This window comes from Hyla sarda, chromosome 1, assembly GCF_029499605.1.
Source record: "Hyla sarda isolate aHylSar1 chromosome 1, aHylSar1.hap1, whole genome shotgun sequence".
Taxonomy (NCBI): domain Eukaryota; kingdom Metazoa; phylum Chordata; class Amphibia; order Anura; family Hylidae; genus Hyla; species Hyla sarda.
The window spans coordinates 183,586,039-183,610,687 of NC_079189.1; the positions used below are offsets into that span (position 1 = coordinate 183,586,039).

Sequence of the window (24,649 nt, forward strand, 5' to 3'; positions counted from 1 at the left end):
AGAAACGGAATTGCATATTTTGGGGGGAAATTCTCCTATTACCTCTTATAAAAATGGTAAATGCCTTGAGGGATGTAGTTTCCAAAATAGTATGCTATGTTGGGTTTTCTTTGCTGTTCTGGCACCATAGGGGCTTTCTAAATGCAACATGCCACCCAAAAAACATTTCAGCAAAATCCACTCTCCAAAATCCCATTGTCGCTCCTTCCCTTCTGAGCCCTCTAGTGCACCCACAGAGCACTTTAAATCCGCATATGAGGTATTTCCTTACTCGAGAGAAATTGGGTTACAAATTTTGGGTGGATTTCTATCATTTTACCTCTACAAGAATGTGTGAATGTAAAAAATGAAGATTTTGGATTTTCTCCTTCACTTTGCTGCTATTCCTGTGAAACACGTAAAGGGGTAATACACTTTCTAAATGTCATTTTGAATACTTTGACAGGTGCAGATATTTCTGATATGAAGGCCCCTCAAATCCACTTCAAAACTGGACTGGTCCTTGAAACATTCCTGGTCATTTTGAAAATTTTGTGAGAAATTGGAAAATTGCTGCTGAACTTTGAAGCCCTCTGATGTCTTCCAAAAGTAAAAACATGTAAACTTTATGATTAATACATAAAGTAGAAATATTGTATATGTGAATCAATATATAATTTATTTGGAATGTCTATTTTCCTTATAAGCAGAGAGCTTTAAAGTTCGAAAAATGAAAAAATTTCAAATTTTTCATGAAATCTTGGAATCTTTCACCAAGAAATGATGCAAGTATCGACAAAAATTTACCACTATGTTAAAGTAGAATATGTCGAGAAAAAACACTCTCATAAGTAAAAGCATCCCAGAGTTATTAATGCTTAAAGTGACAGTGTTCGGTGGTGCAAAAAATGCTCTGGTCCTTAAAATCATAATGGGCTTGGTCCTTAAGGGGTTAATATATTTATTAATGACCTTGTAGGAGGACTGCTTAATAAAATATCATGTTTTTCAATTATAATTAACTCTGGAAAGTAATAAATGACACAGATTTACTATTAGTAATGCACCCACTCCGCCAGCGTGGTGGAGACGATCAAAAAGTTACATAATATTTGTGCAAGAAAATTATGCAGCTTTTTGATCATTTTTTTTGCCAGTTTTCATATTATAAATCCCCCCCCCTCTTAATGTTAGTTGGCAATATTTACTTACCTGTGTGAAAAAACTTCCCTGAAAATCCAAGATTGAAGGTGAAATTTGCAACCTGAGTGCGCAGTAATTTTTGCGTGTCTAGTAGTGCCTAGAATGAAAAATAAAAGAATAATGATTGAATGAAGTATTATATGACAACACAAGTATTACTTTGTAAAGTCACAATCATTTTAATTTGGCTATTTACGTTCTGACATATCTTTAGTTTCTGTTGTCCAGATGTACAGATATAGCCATAGGTATCTTGGGTGCTTTAACCCAATACAGCAGTATCTTGTGTTAGAATATCCTAATGCACCAGGGATAAAGATAGGGCCAGTATTTGAAAAGTAATGGTGAACTTAGCTTTGTGAAACATGTTTGGATGCCTTAACTCAACTTCAGGAGTGTAGTAAAATATCTTAAAGAGGTACTCCGCCCCTAGACATCTTATCCCCTATCTAAAGGATAGGGGATAAGATGTCAGATCGCCGCATTCCCGCTGCTGGCGACCCCCGGGATTGCCGCTGCGGCACCCTGCTGTCATTACTGCACAGAGCGAGTTCGCTCTGCACGTACTGACACGCAATACAGGGGGCGGAGCATTGTTATGTCAAGGCTCCGCCTCTTGTGACATCATGACCCGCCTACTCAATACGAGTCTATGGGAGGGGGTGTGGCGGTCGTCACGCCCCTGCCATAGACTTTCATTAAGGGGGTGGACCGTGATGTCACGAGGGGCGGAGCCATGACGTCACGCTGCTCCGTCCCCTGTATTGCCAGTCATTACACACAGAGCGAACTCGCTCTGTGCAGTAATGATAGCGCGGTGCTGCAGCGGCAATCCCGGGGGTCGCCAGCAGCGGGACTGCGGCGATCTGACATCTTATCCCCTATCCTTTGGATAGGGGATAAGATGTCTAGGGGCGGAGTACCCCTTTAAACCTTCTGCGATCAAGAAGATACTGACTTCATCTGTATATAAAATGTTTTCACTGGTGTCCCCTATTCTCATTTTTAACTTTACCCTAAAGCAGGGTCTACATACATTTTTGTAGTATGCCAGTTGCAGATCATAGGAAGATGCAGGTACGTTTGACTTGATAATTTATCTTCTTATAGCAATACCGCAGCAATGGCAATAAATAAATAAATAAATCATGTGTGAATGGTAAGACACAAAAACACAGAAAATAGGCCAAACTTACTGGTTACTGGTACAAGGGCAGGTTAGGCACCTATTTCTACTGTTATGAAGATCAGCCACAATAGCACAGGTGCAAAATTCTGATGAAAAAACATTTACAAGCCTACTATTTATAAGGAGGGTAGCTGCTTAGTATTACAGGTGCGCACAGATAAGGCATACACAGGGTGTCAGTAAATATAACATGTAGAGCACCATGATGGCTTACAACCTTTAGAGTTGCCCATACTATTTGATCAGGCGGGCTGCCCAGTATCTTTTAGGTGCACCCCTCAAAGCACTAGCACCACAGGCTGCCCCAGCATCACAAAGCCAGACCACATAATAAAAAAATATATACTATAATAATAAAATATATACATATGATAAACGTGAGATATTACTAGATATTTTGCCCTAAATATGTGATTTTTCTGTGATTTCTTTCTAAATTGTAAGACATTTAAAATTCAAGTAGGCATTCTATACATGGTTAGCTATGCAGCCAGGTATGTAATGAACAAAGTTAGGCTTTATTCACACTTCTGTAAAAGGCTTTGTGCAGAGAATCAATTAGCGCTTTCACATGAAGAATAAGACTGCAGATCTACTTTTCCCCAGAAGAACAGAAACTATGAAAGAATCCAACAAACCTTTTATAGGTCAATGGGATTCATTAGGGGCCTGTTACTGCATCATAGTCTCTGTTATAAACAGAAGCCATGACACAGTTGCTAATCTTCAGAGAATATCATTATAAACAAAACTTACGTTGTTGAAATAGTCACGTACATGTAATTTGGTCTATTAGATTCAATGCTGTACATTTCTCTTCATACTGTAACGTATTAGCGTTATATTTTGCAAAGCTTCCATTATGCAAGAAACCACGACATGTAGATAAAAGAACAAAAGCTTAAAAAAAGCTGCCCTACTACTTGATGCAGAACACGCTTTGAACGCAATGTGCACTTTGTGATATAGCTAACCTATGTGACATATGTCCACTTAAAAACATTTTTTTTCCTGCTTTTAAAGAATAGTCCTGTCTTTAGGAGATGAAAGAAAATAGAAAAAGAACAATTTTAGCATCAATACATTACATTTCTTCCCCCAAACCATATAGGTAAATGATAGAATACTTGCTGTAAAATCAAAGGTTTTTTTGGGATTACCACTTATTGTTGTCTCAGTGATACAGATTGCGAACGTTCCTAGGAATTTTTACATTTTGTCATTTGCTCTTGAGAGATGTTTTTCTATCTTACTTTGTTTTGCCTCTCAGTCACTAACAGAAGGAATTGACAAAATATTTAAAATACTGTCAATTGTCAAGTTCTCTGAAATCACAAGCTCCAAATTAAAAAGAGCATAAGCTTTTAAAATTTTCAAATTTCAAGGTAAAAACATTATGTGTATATATATATATATATATATATATATATATATATATATAAATATTACATAAAGATATTTAGGTATATATATAGAAGGAAACTGACTAAATAATTAAAGTGGTATTCAGGCCGAAGACATTTTATAGAGGATAAGATGTCTGCCAGCGGCGGGCCCCCACGATCGAACATCTTTAGGGGATAAGATGTCTTTTGCCAGAATACCCCTTTAAAGGTTATCCAGGAAAAAAAAAAAAAATTACATATCAACTTGCTCCAGAAAGTTAAACAGATTTGTAAATTACTTCTATTAAAAAATCTTAATCCTTTCAGTACTTATGAGCTGCTGAAGTTGAGTTGTTTGAGTTGTTCTCTTCTGTCTAAGTGCTCTCTGATGACACGTGTCTCGGGAACTGCCCAGTTTAGAAGCAAATCCCCATAGCAAACCTCTTCTACTTTGTGCAGTTCCAGAGACAAGAAGAGATGTCAGCAGAGAGCACTGTTGCCAGACAGAAAACAAAAACTCAACTTCAGCAGCTGATAATTATTGAAAGGATTAAGATTTTTTAATAGAAGTAATTTACAAATCTGTTTAACTTTCTGGATCCAGTAAATATATATATATATATATATATATATATATATATATATAAAAGTTTTTTCCTGGAATACCGCTTTAATTTTTTAGCCAGTTTTCTTCTATGCGGGGCCATCTCTCCAGTCTCGCAAACCTAGGTGTTTCCATGACTGGAGAGGTGATGTCACACCATGTCCCCTACATTCATGTCTATGGGATGGGACGTTACGGCCGTCAAGCCCCCTCCCATAGACATGAATGTGGTGTGATGTCACAAGGGGGGCGTGACGTCACGTCACATCTCCAGTCCTGGAAACAAAGAGGTTTCTAAGACTGAAGAAGCAGTCCCGCATAGAATGCGTGTGCTGCCCCGAGATCATAAAGGGTCCCAACGGGGGGCCCCTCACGATCAGACATCTTACCCCCTATCCTTTGGATAGGGGAAAAGATGTCTTTGACTGGAATAGCCCTTTAAGTTACAATTAAAAACTTCAAAGAAGACAACCACTTCTAATCTAGACCATATTTTTCTGTTATAGATTTTCATATTCCTACAATCATAATTTTCACTGCAATTTGGGTTGGTCATTCTAAACAAGATTTTATCTATGTAAGCCCAGGTGGACCCTTATTGATCTATATGTGCAGTAATAACGTAAGCCTACTCATAATTCTGTTTAGGCAAACCTTCTGTAGAGACCAACATACAAAACTATTGGGCTTTTGGGCCAAATTGGGCTTTTGGGCCCCCTCAGACATCTAGTTGTGGATGCAAATGCACCATATCTATTTATGCCCACTCATAACATGAGTCCCTAATGTGCAAACATGAAAATATACCACCACTTGGAGAAGTAAATTCACTCTTTAACCCCTTAACGACAATGGATGTAAATGTACGTCATGGTGATGTGGTACTTAGCGCACCATGACATACATTTACGCGGTGCTCGCGTCATGCCCGGCAGTTCCCGGCTGCTATCAGCAGCCAGGGACCCGCTGGTAAAGGCGTACATCCACGAACGCGTGGATGTCCGCCATTAACCCCTCAGATGCCATGATCAATACAGATCACGGCATCTGCGGCAGTGCGGTTCTTTGAATGGATGATTGGATCGCCCGCAGCGCTGCCGCGGCGATCCGATCATCCAGCATGGCGGCCAAAGGTTCCCTCACCTGGCTCTGGCCGTCTCCTGGGGTCTTCTGCTCTGGTCTGAGATCAAGCAGACTAGAGCAGAAGATCACCGATAATACTGAGCAGTGCTATGTCCTATACATAGCACTGAACAGTATTAGCATTCAACTGATTGCTATGAATAGTCCCCTATGGGGATATAAAAAATGAAAAAATAAGTAAAAAAATTTAAAATAAAAATCCCCTCCCCCAATAAAAAAAGTTAAACGTCCGTTTTTCCCATTTTACCCCCCAAAAAGCATTAAAAAAATAATGAATACACATATTTGGTATCGCCACATGTGTAAAAGTCTGAACTATTAAAATATATTGTTAATTATCCCGTACGATGAACGGCGTAAATGTAAAAAAATTTTAAAAGTCCAAAATTGCTGCTTTTTTGTCACATTTTATTCCCCAAAAAAATCATAACAATTAATAAAAAGTAAAACCTAAGCAAATGTGGTGCTGATAAAAACTACAGATCATGGTGCAAAAAGTTAGCTCTCATATCACCCCATATAAGGAAAAATGAAAAAGTCATAGGTGATCAAAATAGGGCAATTTCAAACATACTAATTTTGTTAAAATGATTTAAGATTTTTTTCAAGCGTACAATTATAGAAAAGCATATAATCATGGGTATCATTTTAATCGTATTAATCCACAGAATAACGAAAACATGTCATTTTTACCAGAAAGTGTACAGCGTGAAAACAAAACCTACCAAAATTTGCTAAATTGCGGTTTTCTTTTAAATTTTCCCACATAAATAATATTTGTTTGGTTGTGTCGTACATTTTATGGTAAAATAAGTGATGTAATTACAAAGTACAATTGGTGACGCAAAAACCAAGCCCTCATATGGGTCTTTGGATGGAAATATAACAGAGTTATGATTTTTAGAAAGTGAGGAGGAAAAAACTAAAATGAAAAAATAAAATTGGTCTGGTCCTTAAGGCCAAAATGGGCCTGGTCCTTAAGGGGTTAAATATTCAAAGGGCTAAAATATGAAATAATACATTTGTTACAAAACAATTTAGTAATTGAACTTAGAATTTCTATAAAATAGATTAGTGTAACACATAAATAATTAAAAGAACAGGAACAACAGAAAAAGTGTTATGGAACGCTAACTATACTAATATACATATTTGCTATACTTGATATTAATACTATTATAACTCATACAGGTTAAAACATTGATGTGTGAAGCTCATGTGGGGTTAGTTTTTCTTTTTTTGGGGACTGTTTCTTGAAGCTTTTTTTACCTTACTTGTATACAGTAGATGCGCATAATTCTTGTTTTGTCACTTGTAGGGCACATATGTACAGTATATGTATTTTTACTTCTCTCTGTAATGCATGATTATATGCAGGGCTCAAGTACTGCAGGAATACGTGGGAACTGAGTTTCTGCACTTTTTTCCACAGCAGGAACACTGTTCCCATTAACAGTAGTCCTGCAGGACCAGCCCTTGAGTAGAAATCTTGGATAAGTTCCCACACTTTTTTTTCCCAGGACTTGACCCCTGATTTTTCTTTATAAAGGCACATTTGGTATCCGGCATTCCTTGCTGCTAAACAAGGTGTTTGTTTATTTAACCAAAAAAAAAAACAACTCACAATATTTTGTAAAGTTATGGTGCAAGGGTTGCACATGCTCACGAGTTGACAACCTGCTGCAATAGCCAGGATGAAAGCTAACTCCATTCCTGGCCATTTAACCATTTTGATTAGAGATGAGCGGATTTTTTGAAAAAATCAATTCGGACAATTCGCTGAATTTTCCGAAAAAACTTTGTTCTGTCCAAATTTATTTGCGGCAAATCTGTATTAAAAACAGCTATTTCTGGCCCACAGAGAGCCTCAATAGGGGTGCAGAACACTTTGCCTTGCTGTAACACGCATAGAGAGTGTGCTGGGTTAGTGGAATAATAATGTTATTCAGTATGACATGCAGATTAGAGGTCTCGCTATTAGAATCACTGTCGCAGAGCAGCACAATGACAGAGCCTGGAGGTGGCATCAGTATAAGGAGACTATAAAGTAGCTGAATGACAGTGTGGAGGGGGAAGCAGCATGAGAAGACCATATAGTGCCTGAATGACACAGCGTGGAGGTGGCAGCTGCAAGAGCAGACCATATAGTGCCTGAATGACACAGCCTGGAGTTGGCGGCAGCATGAGGAGACCATATAGTGACTGAATGACACAGCCTGGAAATGGCGGCAGCATGAGGAGACCATATAATGGCTGAATAACACAGCCTAGAGTTGGTGGCAGCATGAGGAGACCACATTGTAGCTGAATGACACAGCCTGAAGTTAGTGGCAGCATGAGGAGACCATATAGTGGCTGAATGACACAGCCTAGAGTTGGTGGCAGCATGAGGAGACCATATTGTGGCTGAATGACACAGCCTGGAGGTGTTGGCAGCATTAGGAGACTATATAGTGGCTGAATGACACAGCCTGAAGTTGGTGGCAGCATGAGGAGACAATATAGTGGCTATTGGACACAGCCTAGCATTGAGGAAGCATGAGGAGACCATATTGTGGCTGAATGACAAAGCCTGGAGTTGGCGGCAGCATGAGGAGACCATATAGTGGCTGAATGACACCGCCTGGAGTTGACGGAAGCAAAAAAAGACCATATTGTGGCATAATGACACAGCTTGGAGTTGGTGGCAGCATGAGGAGACCATATAGTGGCTGAATGACACAGTCATGAATTGGCTGCAGCATGAGGAGACCATATAGTGGCTGAATAACACAGCCTAGAGTTGGCGGCAACATGAGGAGACCATATAGTGGCTGAATGACACAGCCTCGAGTTGGCGGCTGCATGAGACAATTTAGTGGCTGAATGACACAGCCAGGGATTGGCGGCAGCATGAAGAGACCATATAGTGTCATTCAGCCACTAACAAAATGGTACACCACTTAGATGTACGTATGTGGCATGCACTTAAGAGGGGAGGACAATGCGCTCCAGTACGCTTAACATGGTATTTTTCTACAACACCAGGTGTGTACTTTTGCCTGGCCTTTCACAGTATCTAGGCCCTTAAGACTTTATCAGGAACAAAATGGTACACAACTTAGATGTATGTACTGGTCACACTTAATAGAGGACGATATGCTTTTAGTGCTCTGCTCATATTAACTGGCTGGCTACTATTCGCTTTTCAGTTGTTGTGCACACCAGTGCTGCAGCACACAGTCGCTGTGTACTACCCCCAAAATTGCACTCTCTCAATTTCACTCCCTTCCCTATCAGTGCTTCTAGGCTGGATTTGGGCTTGAGGTGAATTGCTGCTGTAAAAAAGCTTTTCTGTGCAACACACACTGCTGTCTGTCCCTCTCTCTCTCTGTAATTTAATATTGATGTGACTGGCTGCAAGATGGTTGCCGATTAAATAGGGCTGTGACATCACAGGGGTGGCTGGCTGCTGATAGGCTGCATGCTGCATGTGATTCAGGGTCATCCCACCGGCTCTTGTTCCTGCCTTCCCAGGATTCCTTGCCCCATGTCCTCACATGTGGATCTGCCATTTTAGATGCCCTGGAGCCTGGATCGCACTTAAAGGAGTTTAATTAAGCGATTTGCGCAATCGAATCACGGCGATATTCATATTCATTACGAATCAAAGATTTCCTGAAGTTCGTAACAAATTCAGATTCATCAGATTCGATTCACTAATCCCTAATTTTGATGCTTAAGTCACAACAGCGGTATGCAAAGAGATATTAACCTAGAGATAATTATTTACTTATGTGTACCCCAAGATTGTACCTTTAAAAAATACAATTCATTTGGCATAAAACAGGTTATAATAAACCTAAATTAAATTAAATATGGCTTCTACAGCCATGTGGATAGAAAAACCACAACAATTATGGCTCTTGGGATACAAAAAAAAAGAGTTTAGTCCTTAACCCCTTAAGGACTCAGCCCATTTTGGCCTTAAGGACTCAGACAATTTAATTTTTACGTTTTCATTTTTTCCTCCTCGCCTTCTAAAAATCATAACTCTTTTATATTTTCATCCACAGACTAGTATGAGGGCTTGTTTTTTGTGCGACCAGTTGTCCTTTGTAATGACATCACTCATTATATCATAAAATGTATGGCGCAACCAAAAAATACTATTTTTGTGGGGAAATTAAAACGAAAAACGCAATTTTGCTAATTTTGGAAGGTTTTGTTTTCACGACGTACAATTTATGGTAAAAATGACATGTGTTCTTTATTCTGAGGGTCAATACGATTAAAATGATACCCATAATTATATACTTTTATATTATTGTTGCGCTTAAAAAAAATCACAAACTTTTTAACCAAATTAGTATGTTTATAATCCCTTTATTTTGATGACCTCTAACTTTTTTATTTTTCCGTATTAGCGGCGGTATGGGGGCTCATTTTTTGAGCCATGATCTGTACTTTTTTTTGATACCACATTTGTATATAAAAAACTTTTAATACATTTTTTATAATTTTTTTTTAATAAAATGTATGAAAAAAGTAGGAATTTTGGACTTTTTTTATTTTTTTTCGTTCACGCCGTTCACCGTACGGGATCATTAACATTTTATTTTAATAGTTTGGACATTTACGCACGCGGCGATATCAAATATGTCTATCAAAAATGTCTTTTACGCTTTTTGGGGGTAAAATAGGAAAAAACGGACGTTTTACTTTTTAATTGGGGGAGGGGATTTTTCACTTTTTTTTTACTTTTACTTTTACATTTTTTTACATTTTTTTTACACTTGAATAGTCCCCATAGGGGACTATTCATAGCAATACCATGATTGCTAATACTGATCTGTTCTATGCATAGGACATAGAACAGATCAGTATTATCGGTCATCTCCTGCTCTGGTCTGCTCGATCACAGACCAGAGCAGGAGACGCCGGGAGCCGCACGGAGGAAGGAGAGGGGACCTCCATGCGGCATTATGAATGATCGGATCCCCGCAGCAGCGCTGCGGGCGATCCGATCGTTCATTTAAATCGCGAACTGCCGCAGATGCCGGGATCTGTATTGATCCCGGCACCTGAGGGGTTAATGGCGGACGCCCGCGAGATCGCGGGCGTCGGCCATTGCAGGCGGGTCCCTGGCTGCGATCAGCAGCCGGGATCAGCCGCGCATGACACGGGCATCGCTCCGATGCCCGCGGTTATGCTTAGGACGTAAATGTACGTCCTGGTGCGTTAAGTACCACCTCACCAGGACGTACATTTACGTCCTGCGTCCTTAAGGGGTTAAGGCCCAACATAGGCCCAACATGATGTAATGTCATGACCATGAAGTGAAATTTTGTTTCTTATGTAGGTTTGGTATGTGCTTTTATGTTATATTGTACATATATTATGTTTCTTGTTATTACAGTATAGTTTTCACTTTTTCAGGATATAAAAAAGTCTTACATGTTAATTACACTTCTGGTGCGCACCATGGCATTGAAGCTCATACTTACATGCATGCTTAGATGTTCCTATTTTCAACGGATGTGCTCATTTCCAGTGCAAACTTGTCAAGGTCTCATCTTTACTGCTAGCGGGGTTTCATTCATGTAAAATTAGGTCATAACTGCAGGGTTCCTTTAAGAACAACTCCACTTAAATCTAGGCTAAATAATGCTTGAAATATAAGGTTTTGTACTTTCGCACTTTTTAATATCGTATGCCGACAGAACTTTGTTTTCATCCTGAATTACAAAAATATATAAAGACTGATAACATTTTCATTTTGATGGAAAGTATTGGCCTACCATTTGTTTTAATAAATGCATGGAGTAATGTGAAAATCATTACTCTAAGGAACTGCTTTCATGGCTATGCTTCTGCAGAGGGGAAACAACTGGGCACATTGCTGGATTTGATGACATGTTAATGGGTATTAGATACACTTAGGTTGCTGAGATTAGGGATGTTCAGAAACCTTAGCTTGTTAAGGGGGTCTGACAAGTAGGCTAAAACATACTTAAAATATTTTATTAATTAGAATGCATCCAAAATGTGGAAGTATGGAACACCTCACTAACACTTTAATGAATGCAGTTACTGAATCATTTCATTACTTAATATTTCGATTCTACATCTGAATAAAACACTTAAAGCTAATTGCTTGTGATGGTTCAGTAAAAGTTGGCTTTAATATTTCATTAACTTACCCTTTGCTCTGTCACTTAAGGGTTTTAACATGTCATGTTGAAGATGTCATTTTATCTAATGTGTAAATGCTGCATATTAATCCATGTCCTCACTTGTTTGTGGGTCAAGATGGCTTGTCTGTATGTCTCTTAATTGGTGAATCCATTTCATTGGATTGATCTTTCGTAACAATGTTGTGGCTAATTATGGCAGAAGCCTTCATTTGCATTCTATACTTTTTAGGGCTATTTCTCTGCACGCATTTCATGTCTAATAGAAAGTAATTTACTTTTCTTTATTAAGTGCATTAAAACTTCATGCCTAAGCTATCACTGACAATACATATTCGATTCGTCTCAAATTGAATGTGCCAAGACATTTTGCCGTGCCATATTAGTTTTATTTATGTGCCATGCTCCAAATTGTTAGCTGCTAATGAGACTTCAGCACTTGCTGCTCTAGGGCCAAACACTATCCTCATTTTAATGAGTTCATTATTTGCTGTCTTCAGAACTAAGGACAACAAATCTTCCTTTTAATTAAAGGTCAGATGAACTCTGGGTTAGGAAAGTGAGCAGGTTACTAACACTTCAGGAGCGCAGAGTTATGTCGCGCCTGTCACAAAATGTCTCTTTTCAGTACTAAACTAGACTATTTGAAATCTATGTTCTCTCCAAGACCTGCAGGGTTACACCTTTCACCAATCACAGATTGTTTCCAGCAAAACGTATTTTGTAACCATCATTACTCTACTGTACTGGCCCTTTAATTTACCGATTAAGTAAAAGATTTGGATATGTGTCAAAGTTGAATTGCATATTAGAAATGAATAGGAGCCCTTAGGTGTTAAGAATTTGAAATTGAATGAATATAATATAAGCTGTTTATTAGTGTTCAGTGTTCCATTGGCTTCTAAACAGTCTTCACTAAGTGGTGCATGTAAGTTAGGATATAGTGTGTTCAGTTACTTTTATTTACAGAGAAGAGTCGATCATTACTATAGAAACCTGCTGAGTAATAGCAGTGAGAGATTTGCTCTGACAAAGTGTTCTAATTGCTCATTGCAGATCCCTTGGGTTTCTGTCAGTTCACTTAAAGGGGTACTCCGGTGAAAAAAATATTTTTCATATCAACTGGCTCCAGAAAGTTTAACAAATTTGTAAATTATTTCTATTAAAACATCTTAATCCTTCCAGTAGGTATCAGCCACTGTATACTACAGAGGAAGTTAAGATTTTCTTTTCTGTCTGACCACAATACTCTCTGCTGACACTGTTGTCCATGTCAGGAAATGTCCACAGTAGAGCAGTTTGTCAGAGCAAGTCTCTCACTGTTTAATTGGTCCATCCTACAGATGTATACACATTTATCATGTCTTTAAATTGGTTGACACCTTAAGCATACCACCCATTTTTGAGCCAAAATCCTTTTTTGCATTTTAGTTTTTTCATCCTCACCTTTTTAGAAACATAACTCTTTCATTACCAGAGGCATATTAGGGCTTGTTGTTTTCATTGCCAATTGTACTTTGTAATTACACCTTTCATTTTACTATACAATTTACAACGCAACCAAAAAAATATTATTTGTGGGGAACTTGAAACCATAATTTTGTAACTTTTGGGGGATTTATATTTTTGCAGAGTATACTTCATGGTAAAAATGATATGTTTTATTTACTCTGTGAATCAATACAATTAAAACAATACCCATGTTTTCATTTGAAAAAGGGGTGATTTTAATTTTTATTAGAGGAGGGACACATTTGTATTTTAATAAACTTTTTTTTATTATTACTTACACTTAAACTTACACTTTTTAAGTCCCCAAAGGGGACTTTTACATGTAATCATTAGATTGCAAACACTGAATAATGATGTGCTACTACATTGCATAACCAGCAATCTGCTGGTAGGGGCACCGATTGGTTAGGGACACTGTCATTGCAGTGCTTAAAGGGGTATTCCAGTGGAAAAATGTTTTTTTTTTTTTAAATCAACTGGTGCCAGAAAGATAAACAGGTTTGTAAATTATGTCTAGTTAAAAATGTTAACCCTTCCAGTACATATTAGCTGCTGTGTGCTACAGAGGAAGTTCTTTTCTTTTTGAATTTCTTCTCTGTCTGACCACAGTGCTCTCTTCTGACACCTCTGTCCATGTCAGGAATTGTCCAGAGCAGGAGAGGTTTGCTATTCAAAAAGAAAAGAACTTCCTCTGTAGTATACAGCAGCTGATAAGTACTGGAAGGATTAAGATTTTTAAATAGAATATAATTTACAGATCTGTTTATCTTTATGGCACCAGTTGATTTAAAAAAAATAGATATGTTTTCCAGTCAGGAAGTATATGTATGCACTGGTGCATTCAGGATGCACATGAATGGACCTGAGCAAGAGAAGCGGAGGCTTCTTAACTCGCATTGTTTATGTATTCAGCAATAAATTCTAGTTTTTTATTTTAACCAAGTTGGTCCGCGAACATTTTATTTGCACACCGGTTAAGGGCCTACAGCACACTCGTTTTTTGAGGGTCAATCTCTTGGCCCATTTCTTCCTTTAGATAATAGTGGAAATTCTCAGAAAAAAGCATAACAAATAGGCTTTTTTTCTAATAAGATATGCTGCATAAGTAAAATATGTTTTCTATATTTGCTTGTGCTTTTGATTTTTGCAGAGTCTGTTGAAATGACATTGGTGTTTAAATGGTAACTGTCTTCTCAAGCAACTTCCCTCATTTGAATAGCCTATGTGATTTTTAAAGGGGTACTGAGGCCAGAAAGTTAAACAGATTTTTTAATTATTCTTTTTAGCAGCTGTATGCTACAGAGGAAATTATTTTCTTTTTGAATTTATTGTTTGTCTTGTCCACAGTGCTCTCTGCTGACACCTCTGTCCATGTCAGGAACTGTGGGGATTTTCTCCTGCTCTGGACAGTTCCCAATACAGGCATCAGGTGTCAGCAGAGAACACTGTGGACAAGACAAAAAAGAAATGTAAAAATAATAGAATTTCCTCTGTAGCATACAGAACTGAACAGAACAAAAAGAACTGGAAGGGTAAAGATTTTTTAATGGAAGTAATTTACAAATCTGTTTAACTTTCTGGCACCAGTTGATTAAAAAAAAATGTTTTCCAACGGAGTACCTCTTTAACATAGAGTTCTAAGTGTCTCCCTTCTCTGCTATCTGCTGCCTATGGCCTGTTGTCAGAGGGAATCTGTCTCTAGTAACAGCTAGATGAGGAAAAAGAGAAAAAGTCTGAGAAAGCCATGGCTGTGTAACTACAATCTGCACATTTAAAGGTTTGATCTGCTAGGATAAGACGGATGCTTGTTAAGTGTTAATCTGCTACGGGAGGACATAGGAAATATGTAATATGGTCCATCTCTGTTATTATGGCTTCTAACCTCCTTCTACCACTGTTGCTGATCCAAAACACACATGAATCCATTTTATATTGCTGCTCATATATTATACACAATGATGTACCATAGCATAAAAAAATCTACACTGTGATTTTATGCTGTGCACAATTTCAGGTTCCCACCTCATAGTTAATTTTTCCAGCTTAGCAGCTAAAAGTTTTTCAAAGGTGAAGGGACTAAGTGTCCTTTTAAATAGGCCTTTAACCTCTTAAGGACCAAGGACGTATAAGTACGTCCTTGGTCCCGCTCCCGTGATATAACGCGGGGTCCCATGGCGTCGTAGTGAAGCCGGGACCCGCCGCTAATAGCGTGCGGCACTGATCGCGGTGCCGCGTGCTATTAACCCTTTAGCCGCGCGCTCAAAGCTGAGCCACGCGGCTAAAAGTGAAAGTAAAAAGTGCCAGTTAGCTCAGGGAGCTGTTCGGGATCGCCGCGGTGAAATTGCGGCATCCCAAACAGCTGTAACTGAGGGGGAAGGTCTCTTACCTTCCTTCCTGCAGTCCGATCGCCGATTGAATGCTTCAAGCCTGAGATCCAGGCTTGAGCAATCAATCGCCGAAAACACTTGAATCACCCGGAATTTCCAATAATGAAAAAAACAGTGTAAATAAAAACAAAAATAAACATATGTGGTATCACCGCGTGCGGAAATGTCCAAATTAAAAAAATATGCTGCTAATTAAACCACACGGTCAATGGCGTACGAGCAAAAATATGCAAAATTCCAAAATAGCCTATTTTTGGTCACTTTTTATATCATGAAAAGATGAATAAAAAGCGATCAAAAAGTCAGATCAATGCAAAAATCATACCGACAAAACCTTCAGATCACGGTGCAAAAAAATGAACCCTCACAGCGCCCTGAACACGGAAAAATAAAAAAGTTATAGGGGTCGAAGATGACAATTTTAAATGTATTCATTTTCCTGCATGTAGTTATGATTTTTTTCTGAAGTAATACAAAATCAAGCCTATACAAGTAGGGTATCATTTTAACCGTATGGACCTAGAGAATAAATATAATGTGTCATTTTTACCCAAAAAATTTTACCTAAAAAGCATAATGCAGTAGCGGAATGTGCTGGCCACGCACATCACATCACCGCTGTGCATTATAGGAAGACATACTGCATTACACCACACATAGGGCCTTAGCGACCGAACGCTTGCTGTGGCCATCCTCATCACATCACTGCTGGGCATAGGAGAATGGGCACTGTTTATGCATCATGCACTTATAAGAAGAATAAGGGGCCTATGCGCTGGGACCTGTGTGTCAATCACACAGCGGTACCAGCGCTGACATACCTGGGATATCCGACTGTTGCTGACTTTCATCAAAAGCATTTTTTAGCCTGATTAAAGCTGCTAGAAAGCAGGAAAAGGTATACTTGAGCTGTCATTTCTAACAACTTTGTCATCCTGGGGCTAGTTTATGGGGGTAAAAATCCGTGACAGTTGTACTTTAGCTGCAGGTACTACTGCTCCCCACATGGAGCAGACTCAGCTCCATGCTGGGAGCTGTAGTGCCTGCATTAATAGACAGATCGTAACAGGTGTCAGAAATGGTCTATTAATGCAAGTACTACAGCTCCCAGCATAGTGCTGAGTGTGCTCCACGTTGGAAGCAGTAGTACCTGCAGTAAAGGAAAGATCACAGCAGGTGTCACTCCTGACACCCACTGCAATCGTCCTGTTTAATTTATAAATGCGGGGCATGGACGCTCTTCTCTGGTCCCCTGCACTGCTGTATATATATATATATATATATATATATATATATATATATATATATATACCTATTACTCATATTTCCCGTAGAGAGTTGTGATTGGCTGGAACAATTTGACCAATCATAGCTCTCTGCAAGAAATATGAATATGTGATGTGAAGAACTTTAGTGCAGGATCGTGCAGAAGATCGGACCGGCCGCCCACATTTATTCATTATATACATTATATAGGAGGATTGCAACGGGTGTCAGACACCGGGGTGATCTGTCTATTAGTACAGGTACTACTACTCTCATTATGGAACAGTCTGTTCCATGCTGGGAGTAGTAGTACTACCTAAAAATTTAAAACATAAAGAAAACAAAAGTTAAAAAAGTTAAAACACACACATACACTTTATTAAACACATTATTAAAATACATTTTTAATTATAAGTTTAACAAAATGAATTCTAAAATATATATTATTTTTACATTTAAATGGCCCCTTTCTACATTTTTATTATTGGCAGCTGCATTTTTAGGTCCCTGCCACCCACATAAATTGGTCCCTGTTAAAAAATGTATTAAAATTTTGTTATAGAAAATAAAAATTCCATTAAATACAATTTTTTACTGCAAAAATTCAGTGGAATCTTAGCCTTAGAGTAATAACAAAATGGAGTGAATGAATAAATTTGTTACTTCGAATCGAGTGTAAATTTGGATTCGGTGAGAATCACATTTTTCATGAAATTTGGAACAAATTCAGATTCTTCCTATTTGATTAGTTCATCTCTAATTTACACTGTAGCACTGAATTGGCTCTAAACACTGCACAATTCCTTGGTATTCTCACAAATGCCTTACAGGCCTTATACTTACTGCACTTTTTACTAATAAATAACAGGCTGCATTCTCTAGAGGTGCTGAGACATGTGACTGTAAGCCAGTGGCCTCTCCCTACACATAGTAGTGACCCTCACCTCTGTAGCAATGTGTAGGGCCACACCATGAGGAAACTGCAGGTGGTGAAAAAGTTTACAATAGTGGTTCTATAGCATTTCATTCCTGAAATAATCAACACAAATCTGTTTCTTATCACATGAAAAATTTATAATTTTGACTAATTATTAATTATTAATATTTAATATGAATTTATTTATTCAGAATGATTTGTAAACACAACAACTATTCAGCGTTGCATTGAAAAAGTTAAAGTAACAATCAATTTGTTGATTTCAATATAAGCAAAAATGTTCCTAGATCTGTTTTATTTTAAAAATGTCAGGGTGATTACGGTGTTTCCTGTATAGTGCCACTGTGTGGAAAGTGTTATGGTAACAGTTTTGGGGCTCCAGCGGAACAACCACATTAAAAACTCACAACCTCTCCAAAACCCTAACTTGGTAGAAAACCAATATATGTGTTTCAGATTTGCTCCTCTATATTGCACCTTGGGCCTCTAGGGATCCCTTTCAATCTCATCTTTTACCACACTCAAGGAAGGGCAGATTTTAGACCATGTGCAAAGCTAAAAGTATGCCCTAAATGGGGAAATATTGCCAACTAAATACCACCAAGTAACACACATAATATCCCCATGCCAAATACCACAGTGCAGTACAAAATACTTTCCCCTAAGTGCTAAATAAACACGATAATACAGCACAAAATACCACTCCAGCAGCACCAAATATTACAGTGCAGTTCAAAATAACTCTCAACCACACAAATAAAGCCCACAGTGCACAACAAAATACCTATCCACCAACACAAAACAAATAATAAGACACCATATAAACATACTTCTCCAACAGCAGTAAACAAACACCACAGTGCAGTGTAAAATACCTCTCCATCTTTTCTGTGTTGTGCAAGGCATCCTTTACTCTTACTAGAAAAGTCTGACTAAATAACCATCTGACTGATACCATTTGGAGTTGTTTTCAAAGCGCCCACAACTGAATGTGACTTGATTGTTATTTTAAAGTTTTCAATGTAACCCTGAATAGTTGTTGTGTTTACAAATCATTCAACAACAAAAAAAAGAAAAGCTGAATAAATAAATACATATTAAATATTAATAATAAGTCAAAGTTATACATTTTTCATGTGATAAGAAACATATTTGTATTGATGATTTCAGGAATGGAATGCTATAAAGCCACTTTTGTAAACTTTTACACTAAGTGCAGTTTCCTCATGGTGTGGCCCTACACATTGCTACAGAGGTTAGGGTCACTACTATGTGTAGGGAGAAGCCACTAGCTTACATTCACGTGTTTCAGCACCTCTAGAGAATGCAGCCTGTTATTTATTAGTAAAAAGTGCAGTAAGTATAAGGCCTGTAAGGCATTTGTGAGAATACCAAAGAATTGTGCAGTGTTTAGAGCCAATTCAATGCTACAGTGTAAATGACTAGAAGGAAATTGCTTCACGTCTCTGGAAGAGGTGTATGGTGGGTTCTGTGATGGCTCGCTCATGTGAGAATGGCAAAACCGAAATACTTTTACTCTAGTATTTTCTATGTGTTCATACATGTCCTATTAATATAACTGTCACTGACAATGATTAATGGCATTATTTATCAAGTGCTATACATATATCACATCATTATTATTATTATTTTTACTCTAGTATTTTCTTAAAATGTATGTGTTACTAAACCTTCTACAATTGGACACATTTCTTTTACTTACAATAGGCACAGTGCCCAATTGCCCTGAATATTACTTGGTTGGCACAATATTTTCATGAATCTTTGTTATGTATATAGTACCTGAAACACTTATGGAGAGAGTGCATAATAAATGTAACTATAAATTGTGCACTTTGAAAGTATTTACCTTTGGGTATGTCCAAACATCACAAATTTGAAACAGTTTGCAGGACTTTGTCTCTGTGATGGTTAAATCCATGCACATATTGTATTAACAAACTATTCAGCTGTATTGGTGGATTATCAGATTATATCTACATCTACATTTTTCAATTAATTTATTCCTTTTTGTTCACGTATCATTTTCCTATCAGCTAGTTAGGGACAAACTTCAAATGGCACATAAGAATATACCATGCTTTTCAGCACTGCCAGGCAATTACATTGGTAGTGGCTTCATTGTAGATTGTGAGCTTGTATTCTTAGAATAGAAATCCAGGCCTTACATTAATTTTGTCTCTAGCAACCCTTTTATTGTATAAAATTAAGATTTATATTAAATGAATGGGACCCTGTTCATGTAAATACTTTGACTTAGAAACTTCAAATACATTTACTCTAGTATTTTCTATGTGTTCATACATGTTCTGTTGTTATTATTACTGTCACTGATAATAATAAATTGAATTATTTATGTGTTATAATTATTTAGCATAATCAATATAGTATTTTCTTTTAGTTTATATGTTAGTAATATTTGTATGATTGGATATATTTATTTTTCTTACATTTTGAACAATACCTGGTTGGGATGTATATTATTAGAGGTGACATTTTCCTAAATCTTTGTCATGTACACAGTACCTAAAGCACTTATAGAGGGGGGTGTAAAATAGCTGTAACTCTTAGTTGTGAATTTAGAAAATATCATGGCTTACAAAGAAAGAAAACAAAACTCAGAATGCTCCAAAGGGACACATAGTAACAGTTTGTAAGGTTGAAAAAAGATGAGAGTCCATCGAGTTTAACCTAGAGACAAAATATTAGGTAGTAATGTTATGGCTGATGGGACACAATATTGGGAGGTGGTAATAATGTTATGGCTGATGGGAAACAATATTAGGAGGTATAAATACATCTAACATATACACACTATTCAGTGTATTCTGTGATTAAAAATCACCTGAAAAGAAGTTAGCAGAATAGTTTCTATGTAAATATTTTTCTGCCATATATACATGGAAAGAATTTAGCTGTTAGACTAGAACTCAGATACTGTAATTACATACAGCTTTCGTTTATGCCTTTCACTCTGCTACAGCTCTTAATTCCTGTAAATTATATTTAACTTTACAAATGTATAAAATAAAACATCTTATTATCTGAAATTTTTTGATATATGTTTCAAAAACTATATAAAATGCTTTTATCGCAATACACAGAAAAGAGCATACGTTTACCGGTCAAAAGGTACTTTATTGATACAAAATATTGTCAAGAAATACACCAATTTTTTTTTTTTTTTTTTTTAAACAAGTAAAAGGATGTCCAGGAGGACAAAAACTTAAGATGGTTGCTAGTTTATTACATACAGCATAAATTCAGGAAATCCAATTATGATCCCCACAGTATCACCAGGTACATGCAAGGTATTAAGTACAAGGTGTATCAACAATGGTAAATGCTATCTGATACAGTATCTAAACACAGAACAAAAGTGTGCTAGTAAACCTAAATGGAAGGATAGCATACCAAGCCACACGCCAAACCCAACATTTCCCTATTGCTTCATCCGGGGCGTGATGAAGCAATAGCGAATGAAGCCTCGGATGAAGCAATAGCGAAACGTTGGGTTTGGCGTGTGGCTTGGTATGGTATCCTTCCATTTAGGTGTACTTGCACACTTCTTGTTTTTTGTTGAGATACTGTATCAGATTGCATTTACCGTTGTTGATACCTTGTACTTAATACCTTGCATGTACCTGGTGATACTGGGGGAATCATAATTGGATTTCCTGTATTTATGCTGTATGTAATTTCCTAGCCACCGTCTTTAGTTCTTGTCCTCCTGGACATTTCTCTTGGACCTCCACATCCTTTTACTTGTTTTGAACAATTTTTTGTGTATTTCATGACATATTTTTGTATCAATAAAGTACCTTTTGATCAATAAACGTATGTTCTTTTCTATGTATTATGCTAAGTTAGCGTTGGGTCATTCCTTTACCCTTGGGGATTTTTCTGTGTGTAATGTATTTATCCCTGCAAATATAGAAATTCTCAAACATCTGAAATGCATTTAACTGACAGTCAAAAGGAATGATCAACTTGTAAAAAAAATTTAGTGAGAAGTATTTTCAGTCATGTAAAAGCGGCCCCCACACTATAAAAATTCACTTCCATTTAGGAAACTATGTGTAATGTAGAGGCTCTGCTAGAAAAGAGGGTGTGGTACCTGTCACTTTTAATTACAATGGGCGGTTTGACATAAAGGTGTATCCCCTCACTACTTACTATATGTATTTTCTTTTACCATCATGCCACCATGCATATAGTTTATAATCATAAAAACACAATTAGCCACAAGAATCAGTTACAACATCTATTTTTTTTTTTCTTTTCTTAACATTCTTGAAAGGGGTTTTCTTGGGGAAAAAAAAATGTTTTCAACAAATGTGCCAGGCTTTCTGGCTCCCACACAGCCTCTGTTATCATAGTGTCTGGTTTCTACTAAGCAATACTTCCTGTTGCTAGTGGTCCATCTCAGCCAGTGATTGGCTAAGCAGCAATGTCTTATGTGGGAGCCAGGACCATAAAGTGTTTTGCAGATTGTGAGGGAGGCAGGAAGGTAAGTACAGAGTTTTTTCTTTTATTAAGAGAGCCTCGGCATATTTATTTTTCTTGGACAATCTTAGACAAAAGCTTTAGGCATTTATAAAGAAACAGCACTGCTTCTTAATGGTTTTCCTTTTTTTTTTATAATGACTATATATTTTTAGTATAATCACTTTTATTTGTTGGAGAATAATAAGTCGCTTGTGTCATGATTTGTAGACAGCATTATTCTGTGCCACAAGAAAACTGCTGTGTGATCAGTCTTTGCAGAATAATTAGAAATGCTTCCTTGGCTCTACTAAACAATAATTGACAATGTGTGGCCCATATATTTATTTGTGACTTGTACTTCATATAGAGAATGTAGCCATTGTCATAATATAAGTGTGTATAATAACAGATCCACGCAGTATCTTCAAACAAGGTCATAAATAGTACAATGGTCATGGTTGCTTCTGCAATTTACTCACATTACCATTTTAAAGAGTTCCATAGAAGTCATTTCATAGTTCTGTGTAATGCAGCTATTGGCACGGCAGGTTCGCTTTAATTGTTTAAATTGCATTTGCTGTGCACTTCTAGGCTCCAATCATTCTCGCTTTGCTTCTCAAAGCTGCACAGACATCATTATAACTGAAGCTGAATCCTGGATTTTGAGTACATATAGGCAGCAACATAAAAATGATATGAAATGCCTTGGTGAATAACACATTTTATTTTGATACTTCCTTTCTAAAGATTTTATAGCTATGGCAATATAAATGGCAGATTCTTTATTCTACAGATACAGTATAATGGCACCAGTCTACCCGTTTATAACAAAACATAAACATAGTTTATATATAAGATAACACATGAAATATCAGTCATACATGCACTTCAAGAGATAGACAGGTAAGTCCTTATAAATGGCCTAGAGCGTTGTGCAGCAGCTGTCTATAAAAATCGATGAACACATAATTTTACTAGATGTGCAATGCAGTACAGTGGTCCCTCAACATACAATGGTAATTTCTTACAAACGGACCATCGTTTGTTGAAACCATTGTATGTTGAGGGATTCGTACCATGGTATATTCTCACGTGTCTCCGCATCTCTGGCCCATCTGTTCGCCGCTTCTCTGCTGCCATATCACTACGCCGCTGCTGCCCTGCGCCATCACTCTCCGTCGCTGGTTACACCGCACTTATTGGACAAAGGGGCGGCATGGGGTGGCGACGTGATGAGGGCGACAGAGAGCGACGGCACAGGGCAGTGGCAGCAGAGGAGCAGTGAAATGATGGGCCGGAGCAGCAGGGACATGTAAGTATAAATCAGTGGGGCACATGGGGCACATTAAACGACTATACGGCGGCAGTTGAAGCAGTTAGCTCTGCCGGATGGCCGTATTTGTGATGGCCCCGACACACAGAAGCATTGTATGTTGATGCTGCCTTCAACATATAATAGCCTCTGAGAGGCCATCGTATGTTGAAATTATCATATGTCGGGGCCATCATATGTCGGGGGACTACAGTATATTTGCACTGCAGCCTTCAGCACTATAACAGTTGATCAATGGGCCCACACTGTTACAAAGGCATACTCACACCATCCCTTATTGACAGCTGGAAGCCAAGCCGTGTTCCCAAATTTCATTCCTGCTCTATGCATACAAGTTCCAGACAAATGTGAGATTTGAGAACTGGGCTCAGCTTCCAGTTGACTGTCAATAAAGCAAGGACAGGGATGGAAGCCTTTGTGTGGAACTTGTATACATAGAGCAGGAATGAAATTTGGGAGCATAGACGTGTTATGTGTTCAGCACTTCAGAGGCTTATGAACACCTCTTTGCTGCGCAGCACAGTTTAACTAATTTGTCACAGTAAACCAGCAAATTTGCTAGTTTACTGTAACATCTTGTTATGTACCAGCCCAGCAGGGAAGGTCTTAATTAGCGCTTCTGAACAGTGTTACCTTAAACAACCATCTATATGGTTGTATAATGTATACAGTAAAGATAGTGATACTTACCATCTCTTTTGCTGGTCCGGGCCTCTTCTTGTGTAGCTCCACCTCTAGCAATGATGTCATGAGGGAGGACTACACCAGAAGAAGCTGCTCAGAAGCACTATTTAACTCCTTCCTTGCTGGGTTGAGCTATACTCCCAGCTGTCAGTGGCAAGTTTAGCTCAACCCCGACATTGCCAAGTTTGCGCAAGCCATACCTAGCAATGATTGAAAGTTTGGCAAGCTGCAAACCCCCCTATGTTTGGATTGAATCCGGATTTGGGGGCTTAACTCTACTCTTGGATACCTGCTTTAGGGGCTCACATTACATATTCAGTCTATTAATCCTTGCAACCAGGGCCT

At 37.9% G+C, this 24,649-nt stretch overlaps 1 protein-coding gene across 3 annotated transcripts in view; it reads right to left on the bottom strand.

The window, feature by feature from the left end:
- LOC130361904 (bifunctional heparan sulfate N-deacetylase/N-sulfotransferase 4-like) overlaps window positions 1-24,649 on the bottom strand; it is a 428,712-nt gene that overhangs the window by 256,954 nt on the left and 147,109 nt on the right. For all 3 annotated transcript variants that reach the window (XR_008891199.1, XM_056565565.1, XM_056565577.1), the window contains exon 3: window positions 1,192-1,279. Coding sequence is in view for 2 of the 3 variants with exons in the window: in XM_056565565.1 (XP_056421540.1) it covers window positions 1,192-1,279 (88 nt within the window). In the remaining variant the exon portion in view is untranslated. The remainder of the gene's footprint in view (window positions 1-1,191; window positions 1,280-24,649) is intronic.